Below are 24,090 nucleotides of genomic sequence, written 5' to 3'. Positions count from 1 at the left end.
GTGTGTGTGTATGTGTGTGTGTGTGTGTGTGTGTATATATACACATATACATACAATATATATGTGTATATATACACATATACATACAATATATAAATATAACATAAAAAAGATAAATACAAATCCACAGACTGTCTCCAATTGCAGAGCACTATTGTTTTGTTCATTTATGGTGTAAGTTTGGGGTCAATTTAAGGGTGGTATCCTGGTAGCCCGAGCCTCGCCTTTGGCTTACCAACCTTCACAACGCATCGGTCCACCATGGTGTCCAGCCACTCGATGTAGGATTCAATGGGCGACTGTTCCTCTAGGAGATGGTCAAATTCTTGATACACTGTCATATAAGAACCCAAAGTCACAACTAGTTGGCCAAGTGGCAGCCTGGAGTTTAGTATTCAAAACCCAGCACAGTTCCAAAGTAATAAATACATTTGCTACCACCCTTGTCCCTTCTTCTAAGCCCGACCTCAAACAAGAATCAGGTGATAGAAATGCTTCTGAATCACCCCCTTGGAGGACCATGGGATTTTAGAACCAGAAGGCATCTTAGAGGTCATTCACTCTGTGCCCCTCAGTTTTACAAAGGAGAAAATTAAAATCAAGCAAGAGACCATGAAGCAAACCTCAGATCCAAGCAAAGCATAAATTCTGAGTGGGCCAGACAGCAGCCAGGCTAGATATTTAAAATAATGACAATGAGGAGATCTGCTGGGTCCTCAGAGTCGGGGCTTCGGACAGAGCCACAGAATAGCAAGTGGCCAAGCCCAGATTCAAAGCCAACTCCAAGTATGGTCCTCTCCCCATGAGGCCACCAGGCTGCCTCTGGGTTCCTACCCTCTAATGTTAGGCCGTTTCATAAAAGGATTTAATCTTTATAGATCACAACTCAAGAAGAAGCATGAATGGATAGAGCACCAGCCCTGGAATCAGGAGGACCTGAGTTCAAATCCAGCCTCACTTGACACTTACTAGCTATGTGACCCTAAGCAAGTCACTTAACCTCAATTGCCTTACCAAAAAAGAAGAAGAAGAAGAAGAAGAAGAAGAAGAAGAAGAAGAAGAAGAAGAAGAAGAAGAAGAAGAAGAAGAAGAAGAAGAGAAGAAGAAGAAGAAGAGGCCTGGTAACAGAAGACACTAAAAATCCTTATATAATCGCTTGTTTGAGCTTCTAAAAAATTTCTTTCATTTTAAAGAATAACATAATTTATTATACTTTGACTGGTAACTGGAGAGTTCAATAAATAACTATAGAATCAGAGCTGGAAGGTCTAGAAAGGTTATCTAGTCCAATGTCCTCATTAAAAAAAATCCCAATTGTCAAACATTTTTTTCCCTTCCTCCCAGCACCCTCACACCACTAGAAAAAGAAAAAAAGAAAAGAAAAATACCTTGTCATAAATATGCATAGTAAAGCAAAACAAATTCTCCCACTGGCCACGTTCAAAAAACCCGAAGTCTCATTATGGCCCCTGCATTCCTCCCCTCTCTGCTGGGAAGAGTGCAGCGGGCTTCTTCACCATGTCCCACCTTTGGAGTCATGGCTGGTCATCACATTGATAATAGCTCTTAAGTTTTTCAAAATGGTTTGTTTTACAATGTTCTTGTTATAGTAAAAACCGTTCTGTTCACTTCACTCTGAATCAATTCATGCAAGTTCTCCCCAGGATTCTCTGAAACTGCCCCATTAGTGAGGGCAGGGACTATCTTTTGTCATCATTTGTATCCCTGGCACTTAATGCAGGGCTTGGAGTATAGTAGGTGCTTAAGGGCTTGGTGTGTAGTAGGTGTTTAAAGGCTTGGTGTGTGGCTCAGAGGATTTCTTAAATCCCCCAAGAGCTTGGGGTCAGGAATCCTGAAGTGACCTTGGGCAGGTCACTTCACCCTGTTTGCTTCAGTTTCCTCTTCTGTAAAATGAGCTGGAGAAGGAAATGGCAAGCCACTCCAGTATTTTTGCCAAGAAAAACCCAAAAGGGGTCATGAAGAGTTGGACACAACTGAACAACAATGAGAGGCCAGTATCTGGGAGAGCCCAAAGCATTCATGGAATTTTATACCTCATAGATCATCTCATCTAATCCTTTTAACAGATGAGGAAACTGAGACTCAGAGAGAAGTGGCTCCTTGGCCCGCTACTGAATTCTCGAAGGGCTTGTTCAATTACTGTTGTGTCAGTAGTAAGTTTATTCTTCAGTATTCAACATGGTAACTCCCTTAAAGGGGGAATAATGGGAGAGTTCCCAAACTGGACTTATACTAGCAAACTGGAAAGTAGCTTAGAGGACACAAGAGCATCCCCCCTTAGTGGCGATGGAACCCAAATTTGTCCCTAATGTCACTCATGTGACTCCAAGCTGCCTGGTTGGAGGTAGAAGGATGAGGTCAGTGCACTAGCAACTCTGAGTCTGGAAACCTTCCCCTTCCTCCTTCAGCCCCTTTCCAAGGAGTACCCCACTTCTTCCCTTTTAGAATGGAATTCATGATCTGAAGAATTCAGAGAAGCATGAGAAGACATATATGAACTGATACAGAGTGAAATAAACAGAACCAGGAAAACAACACATATGATGACTGCACCAACATAAATGGAAAGATGAAGAAACCTCAAACTGAACACTATGTAACCATTATGACCCACCTTGGCCCTGAAGAAGGGTAAAATGTACCTTCCTCCCTCCTTTGCAGATAGGAGGGTATAAGGGATATGGGATGTGACATATATTATCAGACTTGTTCACATTTTGTTGATGTATCAATGGAATTTGCTGAATTGCCTTCCCCCCCCCCCTTAGTGTTTGTTGCAAAGGAAGGCTAACTATGCAGGGTGATATATTCAGAAATTCAGGTGATGTAAATACAGAAGACATTTAAAGAAGGGAGTCTACATGGGGGCAGCTGGGTGGTACAGTGGATAGAGCACCAGCCCTGAAGTCAGGAGGACCTCAGTTCAAATCCGGCCTCAGACCAAACACTTCACACTTACTAGCTGTGTGACCCTGGGCAAGTCACTTAACCCCAATTGCCTAAAAAAAAAAAAGGAAGAAGAAAAAAAAAAAGAAGGGACTCTACAGGAGCAAAGCACTCCCACCTGTTTTGCCCTCAGCATAGCTTGTCAAAAGTGGAAAGGGAGATCTTGGTTTCTAGTGAAGTACTTTCTGCTGATATCCCAAGGGAGGTAAGGATTTGGTTTTTCTCCCAAAGCCCAGCCCTCATTTCCCTCCCTCCCAAAGACAAAAAGGAGGGTCCTAGGGTGTGGGGGTGCCCATCTTACACTGTATGATGAGCTTCCTGTGCTCCTCTCGGGAATCTTCCATTGTATACAAGGTCTGCTTGGTAATGCTGTTCAGGTCCACGTTTCTCCAGTCCTCGAGCATTTGGAAAGTAATGTCTGCACTGTGGATCACAGTTCTTGATGCCTATAACACAATCCAATCAATACATTAGTCCGTGGCTTATTAGGTTAAAATCCCCTACATTTGATCCCCTTTTCTGCTTCCCAGGTGTGTCTGTTTAGGGAATTTCTTAAACTACTTAGAAATTCTAACACAGGGCAGTGGAAATGCAGAGAAAGTGTCTTTCCATCCCACCTTCCCCAGTCTGATTTGGGTTAGCCATTCTCAGGTTGGGAAAAGGTTTTCTTCCCATACTTAAGAAAGTCTAAATTAGGTTTTTCTCTTGTGGCTGATCTCTTCCCATGATCCCCATTCTCAAAGCAAGAAGCAGCTGGGATGTGCCACTCCAACGACCAGTCCTTTATCCTGCTGGGCATGGAACCTAGACCTGCTAGCTTCAGGGCAGAGACATAGCCGATGGATCACAAGATCATAGGTTTAGCACTAGAGTGGACCTTACAGAGGCCATCTGGTCCAATCCCATCATTTTACAGATGAGGAAGCTGAGGCTCTGACAGTGACTTGCCCAAGGTCACACAGAACCGAGACTTGAACCCAGGCCCTCTGCCACCAACTGTGTGGGCTTCCCACTGTACTGCACTGTCCCTGGTCATCTATGCCTGTCTCCAGACGGGTGGCATGTCATGCCCAGATGTGGACATGAGCCTGCTGCTCCCATGTCCACGCTGAGTGGTTTTCAGAAATATCTTTATTCTTATTTTCCATGTAGACATTCTGCTCTCTAAGGGATAGTGGGTTTTGTTGCTTTTTTTTTTTTAAAGAAAAATTACCAGTATCAAATCAGGAATCAGATAAGGAGAAGGAAAAGGGGAAACTTAAGGGCCTAAAACATAATGAACCAACCAATAACCATTTATTAAGCACCTATGTGCCAGGTACTATGCAAGTGGATGGAGATAAAAGTACAAAGAATCACACAGTCCTGACTCAAATGAGTTGAGAAGGAAAGTTTCATCCTCTATAACTGCATCCTCAGCCCTAAGCATGGCGCCTGGCACACTGCAGGTGCTTAATAAATGTGTGTGGACTAGTTGATTACAGAGCAATAAAAGCCTTCATTTACAGAGCATCTCACAGCCTACAAATGCTTTACCTCCACTGAGTCACTGGATTCTCAGAAGAAGCCTGGAGCTGAAGAATACTTACCCCCAATTTACAGATGAGAAAACTGAGGTTCAAAGTGACTTGCTAAGTGGAACATAAGCTTCGTTAGGGGGATGGGGGAAGGGGATTGTTTTGTATTTGTCCTCCTACACATCTAACCCACAACCTGGAACATGGGAGGCGTTTAGTAAGTGTGTGTCAGATGGCAGTGCCCAAAATCACCCAGATGGTGGGAACCACACCCTGAAGCCTCATCTTCCAATGCCATAGAATAACCGCAGCCTAAGGTTTCCCTTGAATGGGACTTCTGGTGATTTACCAGATGTTTGACCCGGCATCACCAGACAGACCAGGCACTGCATGCAGGCCTCCATCATAATGAGGGAATCTTGGCTGGGTTAATGGGGCTCCTTCGTTACATATGAGGGTTCCCTGTGTGGTGAGGGAAGGTGGAAGAGGGACCTGGGTTCAAGTCTCAGCTCTGTCAGGAAGAAATGTGAGGAAATGACAGCATTTTAACAAGCATCAATAAACCTTGTATTTTCTCTAAAAAAGGTGAGAAAATTAACCTGCTCAGTGCTTCAAAGAGTGCCTGGCTCACACTAAGCACCGAAGAAATGCTTTTGGAATGACTGACATTCCTTCATCAGAGAGATGGGGGAACTACAGGTACATGGTACTGTACATGCTCACATGCACTTAGAGTCCGTTAGTTTTGTAGAACTACCTTCTTTCTTTTTCTTCCTTCTTTCCCTCCGTCCCTCCCTCCCTCCCTCCTTCTCTCCCTTCCTCCCTTCTTTCCTTCCTTCCCTCCTTTCTTTCCTTCCTTTCTTCCCTCCCTCTTTTTCTTCCTCCCTTCTCTCTTTTCCTTCTTTCCTTCCTCCCTTCCTCCTTCTCTCCTTTCCTTCCCCCTCCCTCTCTCCCTTCTTTTCTTCCTTTCCTCCCCTTTTCCTTTTCCTTCCTTCCCTCCCTCCATTCCTTTCATCCTTTCTCCCTCCCTCCTTCTCCCTCTCTTCCTTCCTTCCTTCAGCTTTTAAAACCTCTGTACATATGTCACCTCATTTGATCTTTACAACAACCCAGAGAGGCGGGTTCTATTATTGTTTCCACTTTCCATGTCTCACCTCCCCCCTCAGATGATGCTGACATCCCTCAGCCCCAGCCACAGCCTCCTATCCTTTCAAGCTTGAATCCTTCCTGACCAGGGCTGACTCAGCACTCAAAGAGAAGCCAGACAAGCTGGAAGCTGCCTGAGGGCAGAGTCTACTTCCTTTTTGTCTCTGTGTCCCCAAGGCCCAACACACTTGCCTGGTGTGTAGTAAGTGCTTAATAAAGGCTCCCTAACAGAAGATCGATCCAGAGGCAGATCGCGTGGTTGAGAGATTACAGTATCAAAATGGGAGTCAGTAAGACCTGAGTTCAAGCACTAGCTTCAGGACCCTGGGCAAATCCCTTTAACCACTCTGAGTTACAGTTTCCTCTTCTGTAAAATGGAGATCGTAACAGAATCTGGTTTTTTTGAGTATCAAATAGGGGTATGTGTGTATGTGTATACACATAGATACACATGTATATTTATAGCATTATAGTATAGTTACAGTGTATATATATTTAGTATAGTTATATAGTATAGGTATAATGTATATTTATAGTGTTTATACTTATATATATTCTATATGTGTGTACACATATGTACATGTATGTGTATGTATATATATGTGTGTGTATATGAATATATGTGCATGTGTGTATATACATATGTGCATATATATATATATTTTTTTTTTACAAACCTTAAAGTGTTATATAAATATTAGTTAAGGGGCAAGGAGGAGGCTCACAGTTGTATGTTCATGTTAGCTAGAGTTTCTTGAAGCCCGGGAAGTTTTAGCCATCTTAAAATGTCCCCCCCTACCCGCAAGGGGCCAATTACTTTGAAAACTCCCAAGGAGGAAGGCAACGTGAAACTATATTCAGTGATACCTCATTTATTGGGCATCAAGGGGAGCTGAGCTCTTCCACAGAAGGGTGTTTTCCAGATAACTGGAACTCACCCCATTTAAGCACACACACACAGACACACACACACACAGACGCACACACAGAGATATACACACACACATACACACACATGGACACACACACAGACACACATACACAGAGATACACATACAGACACACACAGACACACACACACACACGGACACACACACAGATACACACACGGACACACACACACATACACACACATGGACACACACACACACACATGTTTACACATTTTTGATGTTTAAACCTCTGCCTTCTTAAATGGAATTTTCTGAATAGAATTCAGCCTTTTCTTGATGACTTGGGGTTTCTTGGTTTTGTTGTCAGTCATTTCAGTTGTGTACGACTCTTTGTGACCCCATCAGGGGTTTTCTTGGCAAAGATACTGGAGTCATTTGCCATCTCCTTCTCCAGCTCATTTTACAGATGAGGAAACTGAGGCAGGCAGGGTGAAGTGACTTGCCCAGGGTCACACAGCTATTCAGACTCTGAGGCTGGATTTGAACTCATGAAGAGAAGTTTCTGACTCCAGGCCCAGCATTCCGTGCACTAGGGCGCCATCTAGCCACCTTGGGGTTATCATCAGAATAAATGCTGATGGCACTTTATGGCTTACAAAAACACTATCTTGTTTCATCTCAGTACGACCCTGCGTGGCAGTTACTACAAGCTATTATTCCTATTTTACGGATGAGAAAGATGAGGCCCAGAGAGGTACAGTGACTTGCTCCTGGTCATACAGTTAGTTAGCATCAGAGGAGGGATTCTGGCTAAGGTCTTTATTGTCCGACCCCCAATCTAGTGACCTTTCTACCCAACTCTTTACCCTCCTAGGATCAGGAATAATCAATGATCACCCTAAGCGATAACATAGTGAGGTCTACAAGGATTATATATCTGGAGCTGGGAAGGATCTTGAAGGTCATGTAGTCCAACTGCTCCATTTTAAAGATGAGGAGACTGAGCTCCAGGGAGGTAGAATCGATTTGCAGCAAAACCAGAACTCGAGCTCAGATCCCAAGACTCCAGGGTCAGGATTCTCTCCACTGCACCTTGATGCCTCCCTCTCGACCACCAAACCATACAGATTCAGACTGCTCAGCTCTTCCTGGGTACTGTTTATAGCTCTTCGCCTATCTCCCTCACTATCACATCATCATTAATTCCTCTTAAATCCTGCTGCGGTGAATCCTCTTACGCAAGGGTGGGGAACCTGGGGCCTTGAGGCCACACATGGCCTTCTAGATCCTTAAGTGTGGCTTTTTGACTCAATCCAAATTTTGTAGAACTTGGCCTCAAGGCCCCAGGTTCCCCAGCCCTGCTCTTATCAGTCCCCTTTCTTACTCTACGGTGGCTTTGGGAATCAGACAATTGGCTCTTTGAGTTGTAGGTCAAATACCAACAAAGACACTCTGCCCTGTGTGTAAAGCATATGGACTTCCATGCATGAACTTTATGCAAGTCTAATCGTGTCCATTTTTCCTCTAATAAGGAATCTGAAGTTGAGAGCACGTAAGTGATTTGCCCAAAGTCACCCAGCTAAGTGTCAGGTTGGATTTGAACCCTGGTCTCCTCATTCCAAATCCAGCATTTTTTCTACCATGCCATGCTCTCAAGAGAAGCCAATCACAGATGCTCAGAGGCAAGTGGCTTCAGATACCCAATACATAATTTCCTTATGAATATTTAGCTGATCAGCTGTTTTATTCCTTGTCTCCAAGCAATCATAACCACTCAGCAGATGAATTGTCCTAAAGACAGATGGCATGACCCTGGAAAGAAGAGCGCCTTTTTGTCGACTGGCCAGTTGGGTACAAAGCAAACCCCATCGATTAGACGGTAAGCAAAATGCAAAAGACATTGTTCTAACTACCTGGCAAAGATGGTTCAGTGATGTTTGCCGCCTCAGAATTTGGGAAAACCGTCTTGACACTGCAGATAAACAGAATTACAGTTTGAAAATGTTGCATTCTCAGGTTGAATTTTGGTTTTTCTCAAGGGCAAATTCAAACCAGCCCCAAATAATCAAACACCAATGATACCCTGATACACTGATATTTTATAAACCCAATGGCTGAACATATCATGTCTCTTTGTTTCACCCTTTGTCAATGTCAAAAATGTTCAATAAAAATAATACTTGGGGTCCTTTTTTGTTGTTTACTGTTTTAAAGTTTAGACTTCACTCTGATAATCTTGTTTGGTCCAGGAAATACTGGAAAACCAATGTGATTATTCACCTGTGTTGATTTTCCTTTCCTGAAGTATGGGGCCCACTGCTTCTACCTTTAAATAATTGAAGAGAGCAAATGGAGGTCTCACAGAAATTCTCTTAAAGAGTAATTTTTTTAAACATCAAATCTCATTGAGCAAAGCTATTCTGTGTAGTGGTGAGAAGTCCTGCATACATTAGGCATTTAATAGATTTTTGCTGAATAGAAATCCTTTCATACATGGATTTGGCATAAAGTGGAGATGGTTTTGGCATCAAAGTTTGTATATATAGGTGGCATGCTAACCTGACAGAAAGTTAATTAAATGCCTTTGTTTTGAACAAATGTGCTCTCTGATTGGCGGGTAAGGGAGCCTCATTGGTGGGGGCTCATGAGCTGTGGTTTTGACTAGATGATGACCAAGAATGTGCCTAAAACATGGGATGACCTACAGGAAATATGTGGGGGAGCAGGGAGTGATGGAAGCAGCCATCGGTGCTATATGTGTGATGGACACCCTCATTAATATTTACATTTTAGCAAGATGCATGCTGTTCTCAGTTGATAAAATTGACACATATAAACACAATATGACCTATTACATGAACTGAGCTAAAGTATTTTTTAAAGTCTCGTTGCAATCCAAAAAAGCCAGTTACCATCAAAAGAGGATGGTATTTCCCAAGAGAAATATCAAGGGCTCTTTGACCAACCTATCTTTGCCCCCCTCCCCGCCCACTGGACCTCTGGAAGGGAGGGTAACCTGGCTCTTTCCACTTATGACACACATTTTCTAAAGTGCATTTTAAGACTCTCTGGGGGTAATTGCTTTCTTCACAACCCAACAGGTACCAAATCTGGAGCCACCATCCACATCACAGACTTTTCTGCAGTTTGGCATTGTCCGCATAATTAGAATGTGAACAGGACCACTATTCCGATTAATCTTTGAATCAGTAAATAAATAATCAAAAATGTCCCCGGGATTATTCTAATTGGTGTCCAAAGCCAGCTCCCCAAACAAAAAGTGAGAGAGAGAACAATAATGCCCTACCCTCACCCCACCAACTTCTAATTTTCCAGGCTGATCAATTGTTAATCCTTCTCCTTAATTACTTTTTTTTCTTTAACTTTGTGATGTGGAATCTAGTGCTCATGAAAAGAAAGGAGCTGAGGCCCCTGAAAGAAAGTCGGCTTCATCAATAGGTGTTGTGCTCCGCAGGCAGCCCGCTCCAAAGCATGTTTGAAAGGCTCCCCTTTGCCTGCCGAGAGAGGGTAATTTGATCGCCTTCGTTTTCCATTCTGGCATTTCTTTGGAGAAAGAATGGTGAGCTGTATTCAAATTGTGCAGGACTTTTTTTTTTTAAGGAAAACTTTGTTTTGCTTAAAATCATGTGAATATTTGTTTAATATCAACAAATTAACGGTACATGAGTCTTCTCAAAAATACAAAGGGAAAAACTCATCTGGATGGGAAAACGTGATGAAATCCATTGCAGAGTTCTGGTGGGAGAACAGAGATTGAGGGAAAAGGACAGATTTACAGCCCAAGTTTCGAATGAACGTCATCACCGGAGCTTCTCATTAGTCAGATCAAGGAACAGGATAGAATGTTGAAGCTGCAGGGTTCTTAGATGGAGAGCTGGAAGAGGCCTCAAAGGCCAGGAAGGCCAATTCTCTCATTTTACAAATAAGGAAACTGAGGCCCAAGGAGATTAAGTTACTATTCCCAAGGTCATACACATCATGAGATTTGAAGATGCTACTCTGATTCTAGAACCCGCATGGCGCCAGGCGTAGGACCCAGAGCTCAGTGCTCTGCCCGTGACACCATGCCGTTTTCCATAACACTTCCCCAATCTCCTCCCTTCCCCACCACTAACCCAATGTCCCTCAATAACTCACATTCAAACTTGATGTTTCGCAAATTCTCCGGGAGGTCATGAAGGGCAACCTTGAGCCACTCATCGAGCTGTTTGGCAAACTTTCGGATCACCTGAGTCAAGCTGGAAAGAGAAAGGGTCCATTTAGAGCAAATGCACCCAGGGAAAGCCAAGTCAAAGGCTTCCTCCTCATTACAGGGAAGAGTGAGGGGGGTAACCAGGATGAGAACCCAGCTAGCCTGTATATTTTATTTATTTACTATTTATTTATTTACTTATTTTTAGTTTTCAACAATCACTTCCATAAGACTTAGAGTTTTAAATTTTCTCCCCCTCTTTTTTTCCTTCCCTCCCCACGACGGCATGCAATCTAATATAGGCTCTACTTATACATTCATATTAAGCATATTTTCCCATTAGTCATGATGTGAAGAATTAGAACTAATGGAAGGAACCACGAGAATGAAGCAATAAACCAAACCACAAAAGAAAAAGAGAGCAAATAGTCTGCTTCGCTCTGCATTCAGACTCCATAGTTCTTTCTCTGGATGTGGATCACATTTTCCATCATGAGACCTTTAGAGATGTCTTTGATCCTTGCATTGCTGAGAAGGGCTAAGTCTATTCAAGTCAGTCATTACACAACATGGCCGTTACTGTGTACATCATTCTCCTGGTTCCACTCACTCCATCAGTTCATGTAAGTCTTTCCAGGTTTTTCTGAAGTCTGCCTGCTCATCATTTCTTATAGCACAATAGTATTCCATTGCATTCAAATACCACAACTTGTTCAGCCATTCCCCAATTGATGGGCATCCTCTCAATTTCCAATTCTTTGCCGCCACACAAAGACCAGCTGGCCTGTCTTGAAGGGGAATTAGCCCAGGCACCACCACTCATGGGCATGACCCAATGAGAATCCTTGGCTTCTTTTAAGACCCAGTTAAAATCCCACCTCCTCCCTCTTCACTCCAGTGCCTTCCCTCTGTTAGTTTTTCCTATTTATTTTGTCTCTATCTTGCTTTGTATATATTTGCTTGTATGTTGTCCATCCTTCCAACTACATTAGCTTGCAAGCTTCTTGAGGGCAGGAACTGTCTTTTGCCTCTTTTTGCATCCCCAGGACTTAGCACAGTGCCTAGAACATAGTAGGTGCTTAATAAATGTTTATTGAATTGAATTTTCCACCCAACCTCCCAAACTGGGTCTTGATGGGAGAAGCCTGGGGGTGTCAGGATCACGTTCACAATAGTTACAGAAACTCCTGTTTCTATAATGCCCGTTATCTCCCCGGAGATGAGGAGCACAAGAACTATCATTGCCATTTTGCAGATGGAGAAACTGAGGCTCTGACTTGTCTGCAGTCAGTCACCCAGCCAGAAAGCCTTGGAGCTGCCCTTCCCAAACCATGCATTGTCACACTGTCAGTCACCCAGAGGCCACACAGCAAATGGCAAAAATGATGACAGCTCACATTCATACGGCACTTTGAAGTGATCTTTTCCTTAAACTCCCACCCCTCTTGAGGTTCTACTGTCTCATTACACCCATTTTACAGATGAGGAATCTGAAGCTCCAGGTTCACACAATTAGATAAGGAGTAGGCCCTGAATTCCAATCTCCCTTGACCACCACAGCATCAGCTTTCTTTCCTCTACCAATATGGCCTCTCCCTAAGGTGAAGCTCTCATATATTCATTCATTCATTCCAGAATCCTCGGTCCATATGCTATCTACTGTGTGACCAGCACCCGGCCAGTGCAGACTAGAAAAGGAGAAGATCAGAAGACAGATCACAGGCCCCCAGACCTAGAGCTGGAAGGACATCAGAGCCCAGCAAGTCTGACCCCCTTGTGTTATAGATGAGAAAATGAGGCGCTGAGTGGTTACATGAATGATTTTGTCCAAGATCACACAAGGCTGATAAATGACAGGGTCAGGATTTGAACTCAGGTCCTGTGACTCTCTTTCAGCAGGACAATGCTGCATTCCTCCCACCTAGTTGAATAGGAATAGAGGAAGAATCCTACATTTGTAGACCATCAAGTCATCAAGCATTTATGAAGTGCTTACTGTATGCCAAGTAGTAATCTAAGCCATCAGAAAGGAAAGGTCTTGTCTCGTGGCTCTGTACTTAGAAATGGCCCTCGGGCGTCATCTGTGATCATGGCAACATGATCCTCAGAAGGGTCCACCCCACACTCATCTTTCTGCTGCTCCTGGATAAATCAAAGGGGTGTCATTCCCTGGTGGGCCACACCATGAACTAGCACAATTTTTCTGATTCTTACACCAATTGTCAAGTTGGAGGGAAAATGTCCCTGGCTCATGGTCCCAGACCCCAAAACTGTGCCCTGCCAAGGGGTGAAACAGCTGCCTTGGCTTAGTTCCTGGGAGAGGGGGCTTTTCTAAGCCTCTGCCGGCTGTTCACCTCTGTGGGTCAAAAGCTATGGAAATTACAATAAGCAAGACCCCCCTGCGGCTGCTAGGGCAATCACGGGAAGGTTTCCTTTTCAGTCTCTTTGAATAACATTTTGTGCCTATGAGGCATCAATCCCAGCCTCAGGATGGAAGGCCAGGCTTTGGCCAGGAGCACGAGATCACCAGCAGAGAGGATTGCGTGTTGGGTTTGCATTGGGTTTCCCATAGCCCGGTGGGCTTTTTATAAAAAGGAGAGGCTCACATACCATCAGAGCCTGCCTGGGAGGGCTTTTGTTCTGCGGACTCCTACTCAAGGATGCCAGACTTTCAGGAGGAGCCCAAGTGTGCCCCAGCTAATGGACCGTAGCCAGGCTGGGGCTGTTTTCACTTCAGATACTGACCAGAGTCCCTGAGCTGAGGGCTAAGGAAGAGCTAGGTCAATTCAGTTCAATACTCAATGTGTAATTATTAAGTGCCTACTCATGCTTTGGGGGATGGTCTGTCCTCAAGAAGTCTATAATCTATGCAATCTATTTCAAAGGTCATCAATGACCTCCTAGTGGTAAAACCCAGTAACCTCATCCTCCTTCGTATCTCTGACCTATAATAATATCTAGCATTTAGCACAGAGCCTGGCACACAGTAGGCACTTAATAAATGTTTGTTGATTGATTGATAGACCGTTCCCTTCTTGATTTTTTCTTCAGCTTTGAGATGCATAACAACGTATTCTTCTATTTCTCTGTCCATACCATCTCGTTCCCTTTTACTGGTCCTTTCAGACTGATTTTTTTTTAAAACTAGGTAAAGAGGCCATTCTCTGCTTCATTTCTTACCTAGCCTTAATCAATGTTGTCTTCTTCAGTTACTATTCAGTGCCTTGCACACAGTAAATGCTTCATAAGTATTAGTTGAATTGTCTTCACATCAGGGTTTCAACCAGGAGCTCTTTGTGTGTGACCCCAACATAAATATTTCCTGTCCGAACCTCCTTCCTGAGAAATGGCCCCACATTTACTCTGCCCGCTGGACAGCCCGAGGCAGTTACTCCTCCTGACTTTTCTTTTTAACTTAATGACGCTTGTCCTGGTCCTCTGACCTTCAACTGTCAGAACGGATATCTGGACTTTGGACAGAGACAGCTCAGGAGGCGCTATCATGGATGCAACTCATGCTGACCCTGGGAAGCTCAGAATCTGGAGGTGCTCCAGAGGTCATTCTGTCCAACATGTACCTGAACAAGACCAGACAGCCAGGGAGGGAGGCACTGACCTCGCCTGGATGAGGAGCACCATCATGGCAGCCCATTCTTCTTTGGAGGACTCTAATTGGTAGGAGGCTTTTCCTTACATCAACCCTGGATTTTCCTCTTTGTGACTCCTTACCTGCCAAGGTGTTCCTAGTTCTGCTTTCTGGAGGGAAGCAAAATGAATGGAACTTTCTTCCATGCAACAACCGCTCGAATAATTGATGACAGCTATAATGTATCCAGACAGCTAGATGGTAACAATGGATAGAGTGCCGGTCCTGAAGTCAGGAAGACTATTTTTCCTGAGTTCAAATCCAGTGTCAGACACTTACTAGCTGTGTGACCCTGGGCAAGTCACTTAACTCTGTTGCCTCAGTTTCCTCATCTGTAAAATGAGCTGGAGAAGGAAATGGCAAACCACTCCAGTATCTCTGCCAAGGAAAGGGAAGCAAAGGGCTTCGTGGAGAAAACTCAACCATCTAAAGATGTGAATGCCTGCCACATCCATCCCATCCTCTCAGCACATACCCTGAGGACAAGTAGAGCAATTCTAGACCACCTATCCCACCCAACACCCTGAACAAGGAATTGACATTGCTCAGCTGTCCCTCACGAGATTTCATGGGAAGCCCAGCTTACTTGTGCAGCTGGGACAAGAACAACAACCCCCCCCCACACACACACACACACACATGCCTTCCCTCATATGCTGGTGTGGCTGATTCATCCAAAGTATCTGTGGGATGCCCATGAGGTAGACAGACAGACAGACAGACAGACACTGAGGCTCCGGAGTGTTTTACTGGTAACAGATTATGGAAAAAGAATGTGATTAAAACTAAAAGTCCTGGGGCAGAAGCACAGGGGGCTCCCCCCTGAAATGCCTTCTTGTACCCTTGGTTTTGCTTAAGGGTAAAGGGCTCGTGGGTTTCCATTCACCAACCTATCCCTCTATCTCCAGAGAGCCAGGCACTGACCTGTCCGGTAATGCCTGCAGCACCGTGGGCATGAGCACTCCAGAAATCGCTTTGTACAGTATCGAGTCGCAAACTCCCACGATGTTGACCACCGTGGAGGAGCCGAGCACGGGCAGCATGTGCGGGGGCATTCCTTGCCAAAAGTGCAGAAGAAAACTTTGAACCTGTATTCGCCCAAACCAGGAAGAAACAAAAGAAAACACCTTATTACACGGGAAACTTCCCAGAGACCACATCATCAGAGATGGAAATGTGTGTTGACTTCTATCTGGACCAAAGACCCCCTGGGTGGGGAAGCTGGAGACAAGCTGAAAGTGACATCTGTCCCCCAAACAGGACCCCCTCCAGCCTCCCAGGGTGCACAGAATCCCCATCTTGGGGTTACCCTTGGCAGAAGACTTTGTCTCTGCAGGGGGACGCTCTTAAAATGTAAATGCTACCTGCCAGGGTTAACACATTAACCTCTTTAGCATCTATTGTCATGGATTGGTTTAACAGATGAACTAATTAGGACACAAAAAAGGTCACTGATTAGGGGTTAAGGGGTGGGAGGTGAGAAAGGTCAGAAGCTTGGGGGAATTATTGGGTAAGAGAGGGTCTTAAACTCACAGATTCTGAGCTGAAAGGGACCCCAGAGGCCATCTGGTCCAATCCCCCTAATTTTACAGATGGGGTAACTGAGGCCCAGAGAGGGACAGTGACCTGCCCGAAGTCATACAGGTAATAACAATAATAGCTAACATTTTTTAAGCATTTATTATACAATAATTAATATACTATAATATAATAAATACAATAATTGTCTCATTTTATCATCACAACCCCCTGGGAAAGTATGGGGAAGGGTAAGTGTTATTATTATTTTACAGATAAAGAAACTGAGGCAAACAGAGGTTAAATGACTTGCCCCAGGGTCACACAGTTAGGAAATGTCTGATGAGGGATTTGAACTCAGGTCTTCCTCACTCCCGCCCAGCACTCTGTGCGCTATCTTGCTACCTAGCTGCTCCTAAGTAAGAAACAGGTAGAGGGGCGGCTAGGTAGTGCAGTAGATAGAGCATCGGGCATGGAGTCAGGAGGACCTGAGTTCAAATCTGGTCTCAGACCAGACACTTGACACTTACTAGCTGTGTGACCTTGGGCAAGTCACTTAAACCCAATTGCCTCACCCAAAAAAAAAAAAAAAAGGAGGAAAGAAAGAAAGAAAAAGAAGAAACAGGTAGGATTTGAACTCAGGTCCTGACTATGCCAGTTACTGCCTGTGTGACTTTGGGCAAGTCACTTAGCCTCTCTGGGCCTCAATTTCCTCTTCTGCAAAATAGCATTAATACAATTAATAGGCGTTCTGCTAATCTCACAAGAATGCTATGAGAACCAAATAGGATGATATATGTGAAAGAGGTTTTAAAAATAGTACTTTTCACAATAAAATGTCATCGAGGGCTGGAAGTGAATGTGCAAACCTTTGCTCTGCAGAGCCTGAGGCCCCCTTCTTCAATCATGGTGAAAGGGAGAATGAGCTGTGGGGCATGGGAAGAGAAAAGAGCACTGGGCTGCCTTTGCTAAGCTGGAAGAAGGCTCCCCGGGATCATCCAGTGCAACCCCCCTCAATACTCTGGTACCAGACCGGGAGTGGGGAAGATCTGGGTTCAAATCCTGCCTCAAACACTTTCTAGCTGGGTGATTCTGGGAAAGTCATTTCAGTTTTCTAGTCTTATTTCCCTCCTCTGTAAAATGAGGTGGCTTAACTTAAAAACCTCCGAAATTCCTTCCATCTGTAAATCTGTAATCCTTCAAAGAAGGAAACTGAAGCTCAGAGAGAGGAAATAACAGAAACAGTAAGGTCGGGATTCACACCCAGGACCGGCTGACTCCCCTGGGAGCTGGGGCTATCAGTAATGGCTGGATTTAGAGGCGGTTGCTAGTGGGAGCCCTCTGCTAGAGAATGTGGGGAAGCCTGATCAGGGGAAGGAGCTGGGTAATCTTGGGTCAGCCTGGCTTCTCCAAGGTGATGAGCAAGGGGTGTTCAGGGGATCTGTCTCGGGGCGAGGTCCGAGCTTCAGGCTGCCCGCACTCCCTCCCAAAGCACGCTCCAGAGTCAGAGGAGTGAATGACCATTAAGCTGTGGTCAGATCCACTCTAAAGCTGCCAATCTGCACTGTGCCAGATGAGTTCACTCCCGAGAAAAGAGGGCACCCCGGTGGTGGGCATGCTAGTGCCATCCTCGAGCAGACAAAATGACTCATCATGTTCTATTGTGACAATATTTTAATATCAGGAGAGAGAATAAAGGGTAGGAAAACTAATGAGGATTCAGCCTCAGAAAAGTCCCTGTTATGTCCAAAAGGACAGTTTAATATGCTTGTATGAAAGGCCTTCCAAGCATCCTTCCAGAGGAACTCAAAGAAACCCCACACCCCAGGGGCTCCTAAAAGTGAAGGCATTCCTATCCAAAGACACATCCCCCCGGGCTCAAAGCCCCCTGAAGGGGGGAATTCCATTTCAGGGAAGATAATGTGGGTAATAAAAAGACGGTGGTGGGAAGGCAGTGGGCCTCGATGGACAGGATGCCAGGGACTGCCACACAATGTCCCGCCGACCTCTGAAGAATGCAGGTTTCTTTCCAGGGAAGCGTCCCCTTTCCCAGCACTGAGACTGAGTGCTCAGATCTTCCCCAGAAGCACAAAGACCCAGCATCCCTCCCCATCCAGGAGAAGGTGGTCTGGGAGAATTCTATGCTTCCCCTGCTGGAAAAAACGCTCCCTTCGCTCTCAAATGGGGGCACTCAGGGATTATGATTTGTGTAAGGACTTTAAATCCTCAAGGGGCCTTTGAGAATTCTAGGGAAAAAAGGGAAGTAATGTAAAGAGTCAGGCTGAGGAGTCAGAGTAGAAGTCCTCCAACTTTCTGCCTGTGTGACCTTGGCCTTAGAGCTCTGGGTCTGGGGCAGCTAGGTGGTGCAGTGGATAGAGCTCTGGGCTTGGAGTCGGGAGGACCTGAGTTCAAAAAATCCAGTCTCAGACACATAACAGTTACTAGCTGTGTGACCCTGGGCAAGTCACTTAACCCCAATTGCCTCACCAAAAAGGAAAAAAAAAACAACCTTACACTTAAAAGCTCTGGGTCTCTGAGGGGTTGGACTCCATGAACCATCCCCCCCACACACACACAGTCCAAATCGAGGCTGCTGTGAATAAAGAACCCCACTTTTTCCACCGATGAAGTAAGACCAGGGCCAGTGTGGATTCACTCTCATCCAGGCTCTCCTGATCTAGCCCAAAGAGCACCAGCTTTTTCCCCACTGATGTTCTAGTAGGTAGGAGGGCTCCTGCCAGTGATCGCCACTAGGCCTGGCCATTACCAGCAGCCCTGGATTTGAGGTGTGCATCCCCCATTAAGGATGCTAGAGTCAGAAGATCTGGGGTTCAAATCCTGACTCTCATTTTACTACCTTGGACAAGCCCCTCTCTGGCCTCAGTTTCCTAATCTGTAAAGTGAGGCGGTTGGACTACAGAATGTCTCAGGTTGATTCTGGCCCTAAATCCAGGATTCCATGACCCCAGGGGAATCTTCTGCTTGTACCATCTATGCCCTCTTCCCTCTCCATGCACATCCATCCACAGTGACTATTATAAGAGTAGTTGGTAGAGTGTCAGGGATGGGTGAGAAACCTGCTTGGCAAATGCTGACTTCATGGAATTCCAAGCCACTCAAGGGATTTTTCTCTCTGTGTCCTAGTTTCCACCTTGGTAAGAGAAGAGGGTCAGACCAGTTGAACTCTAATGTCCCTCCTAGCTCCACATCAAGGATTCTGCTCGTTTGGCCCAGGGCCTCAGTTTTCTCCTCTGTAAAAAGAGGAGGTCGAACTCCATGCCTTCCAAGACAAGCTCTAATTTGATTAAAGCCCTGAAACCGCTTGTAAGGAAGGATTTTCCATAACCAAAGAGGGGGACGGAGGAATCAAACAGAAGCATGGGCAAGCTTCTCTGTTTTCTATGTCTTGACGAATAAACACTTCAATAATATTAATTATAAGCCTTTCTTTTTTCTTAATTCTCCGATAAAAATCAGAACTCAGGTCACCGCTTAAGGCAATAGACGTGAAAGTGCCCTTAAAATGCCCTCTGCTGCTGGGCATGTGATTTTTTTGGTCCATAAAATTGCCTTGGAATAGAAGACGCCATCATTTCTGGACCTACCTCGTCAAAGTTGGCTCGTATTACAGTGTCCAGTATCCTCTGACAATGGGTTCTGTACATCATAATAAAGGTCGAAACCTGGGGCATAAACACAAGGCCACCGTTAAACTGCTTAAGCCTCTTTGGGGCATTTCAGCTCCCAAACCATTCCCTACTGGGAAGCACAGACTCCTTCCTCCTGGGCTGATGGACAGCACTGACAGGTGAAGACAAAATGTGGGTGGTGAAGACAGACACCACCCTTGGGACCCTGGGCCAGATTCACTTTCCTTATCTCTCAACTGAAGGGGGCTGCTTTTCCCCAGATCACAGGGATCCGCTCTTAGATTCTGTTCATAGATCAGGACATCTGGAATTTCAAGGCTCTGGGGTCAAAATATACAATTTATCAATGGATTAAGAAAAACACCCCAATTTGGTATTTTCTTGTTTTTTTTTCTTGTAAAAAAACTTTAAATGTAGGTCATTAAGAGGAGTGTGGCATAATAGATAAAGGAACGGCCCTGGCTTCAGGAAGGGCTGGCTTCAACTCCCTTTGACAGATACCAGCTGGGTGGCTACTCGCAAGTTCCTTTTCAAGGCCTCAGGTCCTCTTTAGAATGATAAATCACAGGTGAGGTTCTGGTCTGCATGAGTGCAGAAGTATCCCCAGGGGAAATCCGCAACACTGATGAAATCATAGATCTGGACTAAAAGCAAAATCATTGACTTACTGAAGCAGCCCCGAGAGATTCCAGGTCAGTGATTATCTAGGTGAAGATGTGACCCAGACCACAAAATGGCAGATAACCCAGGCTTGGGTTGTGCTCCCATCACTGCCCTTAATTCCCTGTGTGACATTGGACAGGTCCCCTCACCTCCTTGGGACAAAGTTTCCTCATCTGTAAAATGAGGAGTCTGGACTCACTGGGTGCTAAAAATACATTCCCTCCCAGATCATTCCAACAGAGTCACAGAATGTTCAAAGCTAAAAGAGACCATCCTCACTCCAAAGCCAGACAGCCCCAATTCCTCATTTTGATGGGCTATAAGAGCTGGAATTCTGTCTTCCCGATCTCCTGACTCCTCGTTCAGCTATTCCTAGAAGACAAGGCTGCATCCCAGGGAGATGCCATATACGGCATCTAAACTAGTTCCTACACTGCCCAACAATTGCTTTGCCTTGGGCCCTACATCATCAAAAGGGAAAAAACCCCAGCTCTCAAAGGCCGTGGGGCCACCTCTGCTTTCTGTCCTACACAATTGAGTCTGTAACCTCCCCATCTCCCGACGCTGGCTTGCTTCGCATCTCCCACAAGCTTTGGGAAATGACCATCCTAGAATTCATTCCCTGTGGCAGTCCCAGGCTGCAGAGATATTTGGGGAATAGCTTCACCACTCCAGAGCCTCATGGGAAGCTGGAGTGTGATGGACGTGGCATGGGGACGTGGCCAAGGGAGTCCCCAGACACTGGTAGATTCCATGTATGTGCCTCCTTCTAAAATCTTCCATTCCTCAAGGGCAGAGGCTTTGCCTTAGTCATCACAACATCATTGATCCCTAATAGGGCTTTATGGGGTCTTTTATGTTACAGATGCTCAGCATATGTAGACCTGCTGAAAAGTATTTCTGATGCACTGGGTATCGTTGGACATTTTGCAGTCATTGTATGGCAGTTATAGTTTAAATGGACCCTTTTGCAATGAGACAGAGAGGGAGGGAGGGAGGGAGGAAAGGAGAGACAGACAGAGACACAGAGAGACATAGAGACAGAAGAGACAGAGAAAGAGACTGAGAGAGAGGAGGAAAGGAAGGAGAGACAGAAAAACAGAGAGACAGAGACACAGACACAGAAGAGACAGAGAAAGAAGCAGAGAGAGACAGAGACAGAGAGACACTGATTTCAGGCGTGGTTTCCCACCTTCTCCTCTGGCAGACTGGCTGGCAGGTTCAGGTCTTTGACGTTGGGGAACTCGGGCAGAAGGGTTCCCAGCTTGGAGCGGGGGGAATACGCCACTGTCTGCTTGCTTACTTCTTTCTTCCCGGATTCACTGACCCAAGCGGCACCTTTCTTTGAATACATCACATCATAATACTGAGAGTTCTCCTTCACCGCAATGCCGTAGTAATGGTACCTGGGATGGAGAGGCAAAGACCCGAGCATTCCATCATCCAGATGATTTCCCAGGAGAACCCCATCTCCTTGTGGACAGGGCCCATACAAGGGCTTACCCGAGCGCATAGTAGGCACTCAATAAATACTTGCTAAATTGAAATGAATTGAAAATGGTGCCTCAAGAAGAGGGTTGAATTTGGAGTTAGGGGGCCTGAGTTCAAATTCAGGTCTGTCCATAGGACCTTCATTCAGCAAGTCACTAAACTCTCTGGGCCTCAGTTTCCTGCTTCATAAAATAAAGGGCTTCTACTATCAAATCTAGGATCCTATCACATCTCTGGGCCTCAGTTTCCTTATCTGTAACATAAGGGAGTTGGGCTAAATGACCTCCTGGCCCCCTCTCAGCTCTAGATCTAGGGTCCTATAGCGTTCTGTGAAGCAGGAGTGGGGTTCGGGACTTCTGGGGTCTGCCGTGGTGACCCTGCTGAAGGCTCTTAGCTCAGTCCCAGCTGTAAAATCATTCTAGGAAAAAAAATAACCAGAATAGTTCCTTATGGGAAAAAAAAAGTGAGAACTGAATCTTTGGTGCAGCTGGGCCAAGGCCAGGACGGCCAAGTCAAACCTCCCAGCGCTTCTCTGGGGTCTGGCGAGTTGGACGTTGTCTTCTCTGCCAATGAGAGATTCTGAGACTTTGGCATGCATGTCACTTTGCCTTTTTGTGTTTAATTCTTTCCAGCTGAATAATAATGGGGATAATATTAGCTGCTCTTATCTCCACAGGAGAAGGTTGTATAAAATAATGCCCATGAGGTCATTCTGGCTTATGGAAAAGACGCTAATAAATTTCAGGTTAGATTGGAAGGTGCTTTAGTGCAGGAGCCCTATGTGATCTATGTCTATTGTCATCTCTGTTGTCTGGCACATGAATCTGGCTATTATGAGGTTGTCTATGAACCTGGCACAATGCCTTCCACATAGCAGGCCCTTAATATACTCTTAGGGATTGAAGGTCTCCAGCCAGATGTCAGGGTCTCATGACCTCAGACTGCAAAGAACCCTTCACGAGCTGGTATAGGACAGAGAAGGGCATAGAAAGTGTTTTCAAGGCCACAGTATCTCCCCTGTCCAGCTCTTTGGTGCCCACCGCGGCTCAGGACCTCCATCAGCCTGCAGAACATCGCACTACATGAAACTGTCCCCAAGGGTGCAGACAAAAGGTCAAGAACCGTTTCGTTTTGGCTGCGTCCCCAGCACCTAGGACAGGGCCTTATACAAGGGAGGCACTCAAAATGCTTGTGGAGTAGTGTAGTACTGAATGGAAAGCCCAGGCATGCACCCAGGGACAGCCACCCAGGTCGCTGAACTCCTGCAAGCTTTCCTGCTCGGCCACACAGAGGTCTCCCTCCTGACAGCGCAGCCAGCTCTGTAATGTGAAGGCCAGTTTAGAAATACCAGCTTACAAGGCTGGGCTAGCTTTGCTTTCAAAGGCTGGGCTTGGGCATAGTGAGCAAAAGAGCCTGGGGCCCTCATCAGGATCTCTGGCAACAGCTGATAACCTTGTCAATGGCCCCTATATTGATCAGGGAAAGATTAAATCACATACGACTTATCACTGGACTCTGCCCTAGGCTGTGAGTCAGAATTAGGGCTCCAGCTGCTTCCATAGAGCACAGGCACCCCCTTAGCCACTCCTCTTACAGGGAGAGCCATATTCCCCCAAGCCAGTGGAAATCAGCTGAGTTTCCATCTACAAGTTGAAGGCATCTTCCAATCTGCAGGCCAGAGAAGAGATCTCCTTTGAATGCCCCGTCTGGCACAGTGCCTGACTCCACGTAGCTGCTTGCTAAGTGCCAGCTAACCTACCATGTCACTCAAAGGCCTGATGTGGAGAGAATTCCCGGTGCCGTGGGCCAGAGAGCAGACTACCCTGCCAGCAGGCTCCTGACGCTGACCTAACAGGTGTGCTCTGCTCCCCCGGGAGGGGCTCCGTGCACAGCCAGCCTGCCCTGGCTCCTTCACTCTCTAGATACGAGGGATGGCCCATTCGGGTGTGTCTGGCTCAGAGATGCTAAATTCTAGGCTTTAAGGGCAAATCCTAGCGGAGCTCCAAATTGTAGGGGAAATGTTGGGAGCCAGAGAACCAGAGGACCTCCGTGGCCTTGGGCAAGTCCTTCTCCTTTCTGGCCTCAGTTCGCTTATCTGTAAGTTGAGGAGATAAGCGACTTCTGAGGCCTGTTCTGGTTCTAGATCAATGACTTCATGACTTGGTTTAAGTTGGAGGTGAGTTATGTGACCTTGGATGAATCCCCTCTCCGCGGGGCTTCCTCCTTTACAAAATGAGGGGGCTAGGTGAGATGGCCTCGTCTGGTTTCCTGCAACGTACTGTGGGCGTTGAAAGGATGAATGGCCCCTGGTACGAAGAAGTGGCTGTGGCACAGTGCAGACAGGTCTGGTTTGGGAGCCAGGGAGACCTGAGCTCCAGTCTTCCCT

The 24,090-nt window shown here is 45.7% G+C and overlaps 1 protein-coding gene across 3 annotated transcripts in view; it reads right to left on the bottom strand.

Annotated features, from left to right (window-relative positions):
* RFX4 (regulatory factor X4) overlaps positions 1-24,090 on the bottom strand; it is a 131,494-nt gene that overhangs the window by 28,369 nt on the left and 79,035 nt on the right. For all 3 annotated transcript variants that reach the window (XM_020982427.2, XM_020982428.2, XM_020982429.2), the window contains exons 6-12: positions 21,406-21,619; positions 19,506-19,583; positions 15,307-15,470; positions 10,682-10,782; positions 8,437-8,495; positions 3,269-3,413; positions 240-334 (exon numbers count right to left, since the gene is read on the bottom strand). In XM_020982427.2, coding sequence (XP_020838086.1) covers positions 240-334; positions 3,269-3,413; positions 8,437-8,495; positions 10,682-10,782; positions 15,307-15,470; positions 19,506-19,583; positions 21,406-21,619 — 856 coding nt within the window. The remainder of the gene's footprint in view (positions 1-239; positions 335-3,268; positions 3,414-8,436; positions 8,496-10,681; positions 10,783-15,306; positions 15,471-19,505; positions 19,584-21,405; positions 21,620-24,090) is intronic.

The sequence above is a fragment of the Phascolarctos cinereus genome, unplaced genomic scaffold (genome assembly GCF_003287225.1).
Source record: "Phascolarctos cinereus isolate Bilbo 61053 unplaced genomic scaffold, phaCin_HiC Scaffold_1;HRSCAF=81, whole genome shotgun sequence".
Taxonomy (NCBI): Eukaryota; Metazoa; Chordata; class Mammalia; order Diprotodontia; family Phascolarctidae; genus Phascolarctos; species Phascolarctos cinereus.
This window is presented reverse-complemented; position numbering and strand designations above follow the sequence as displayed.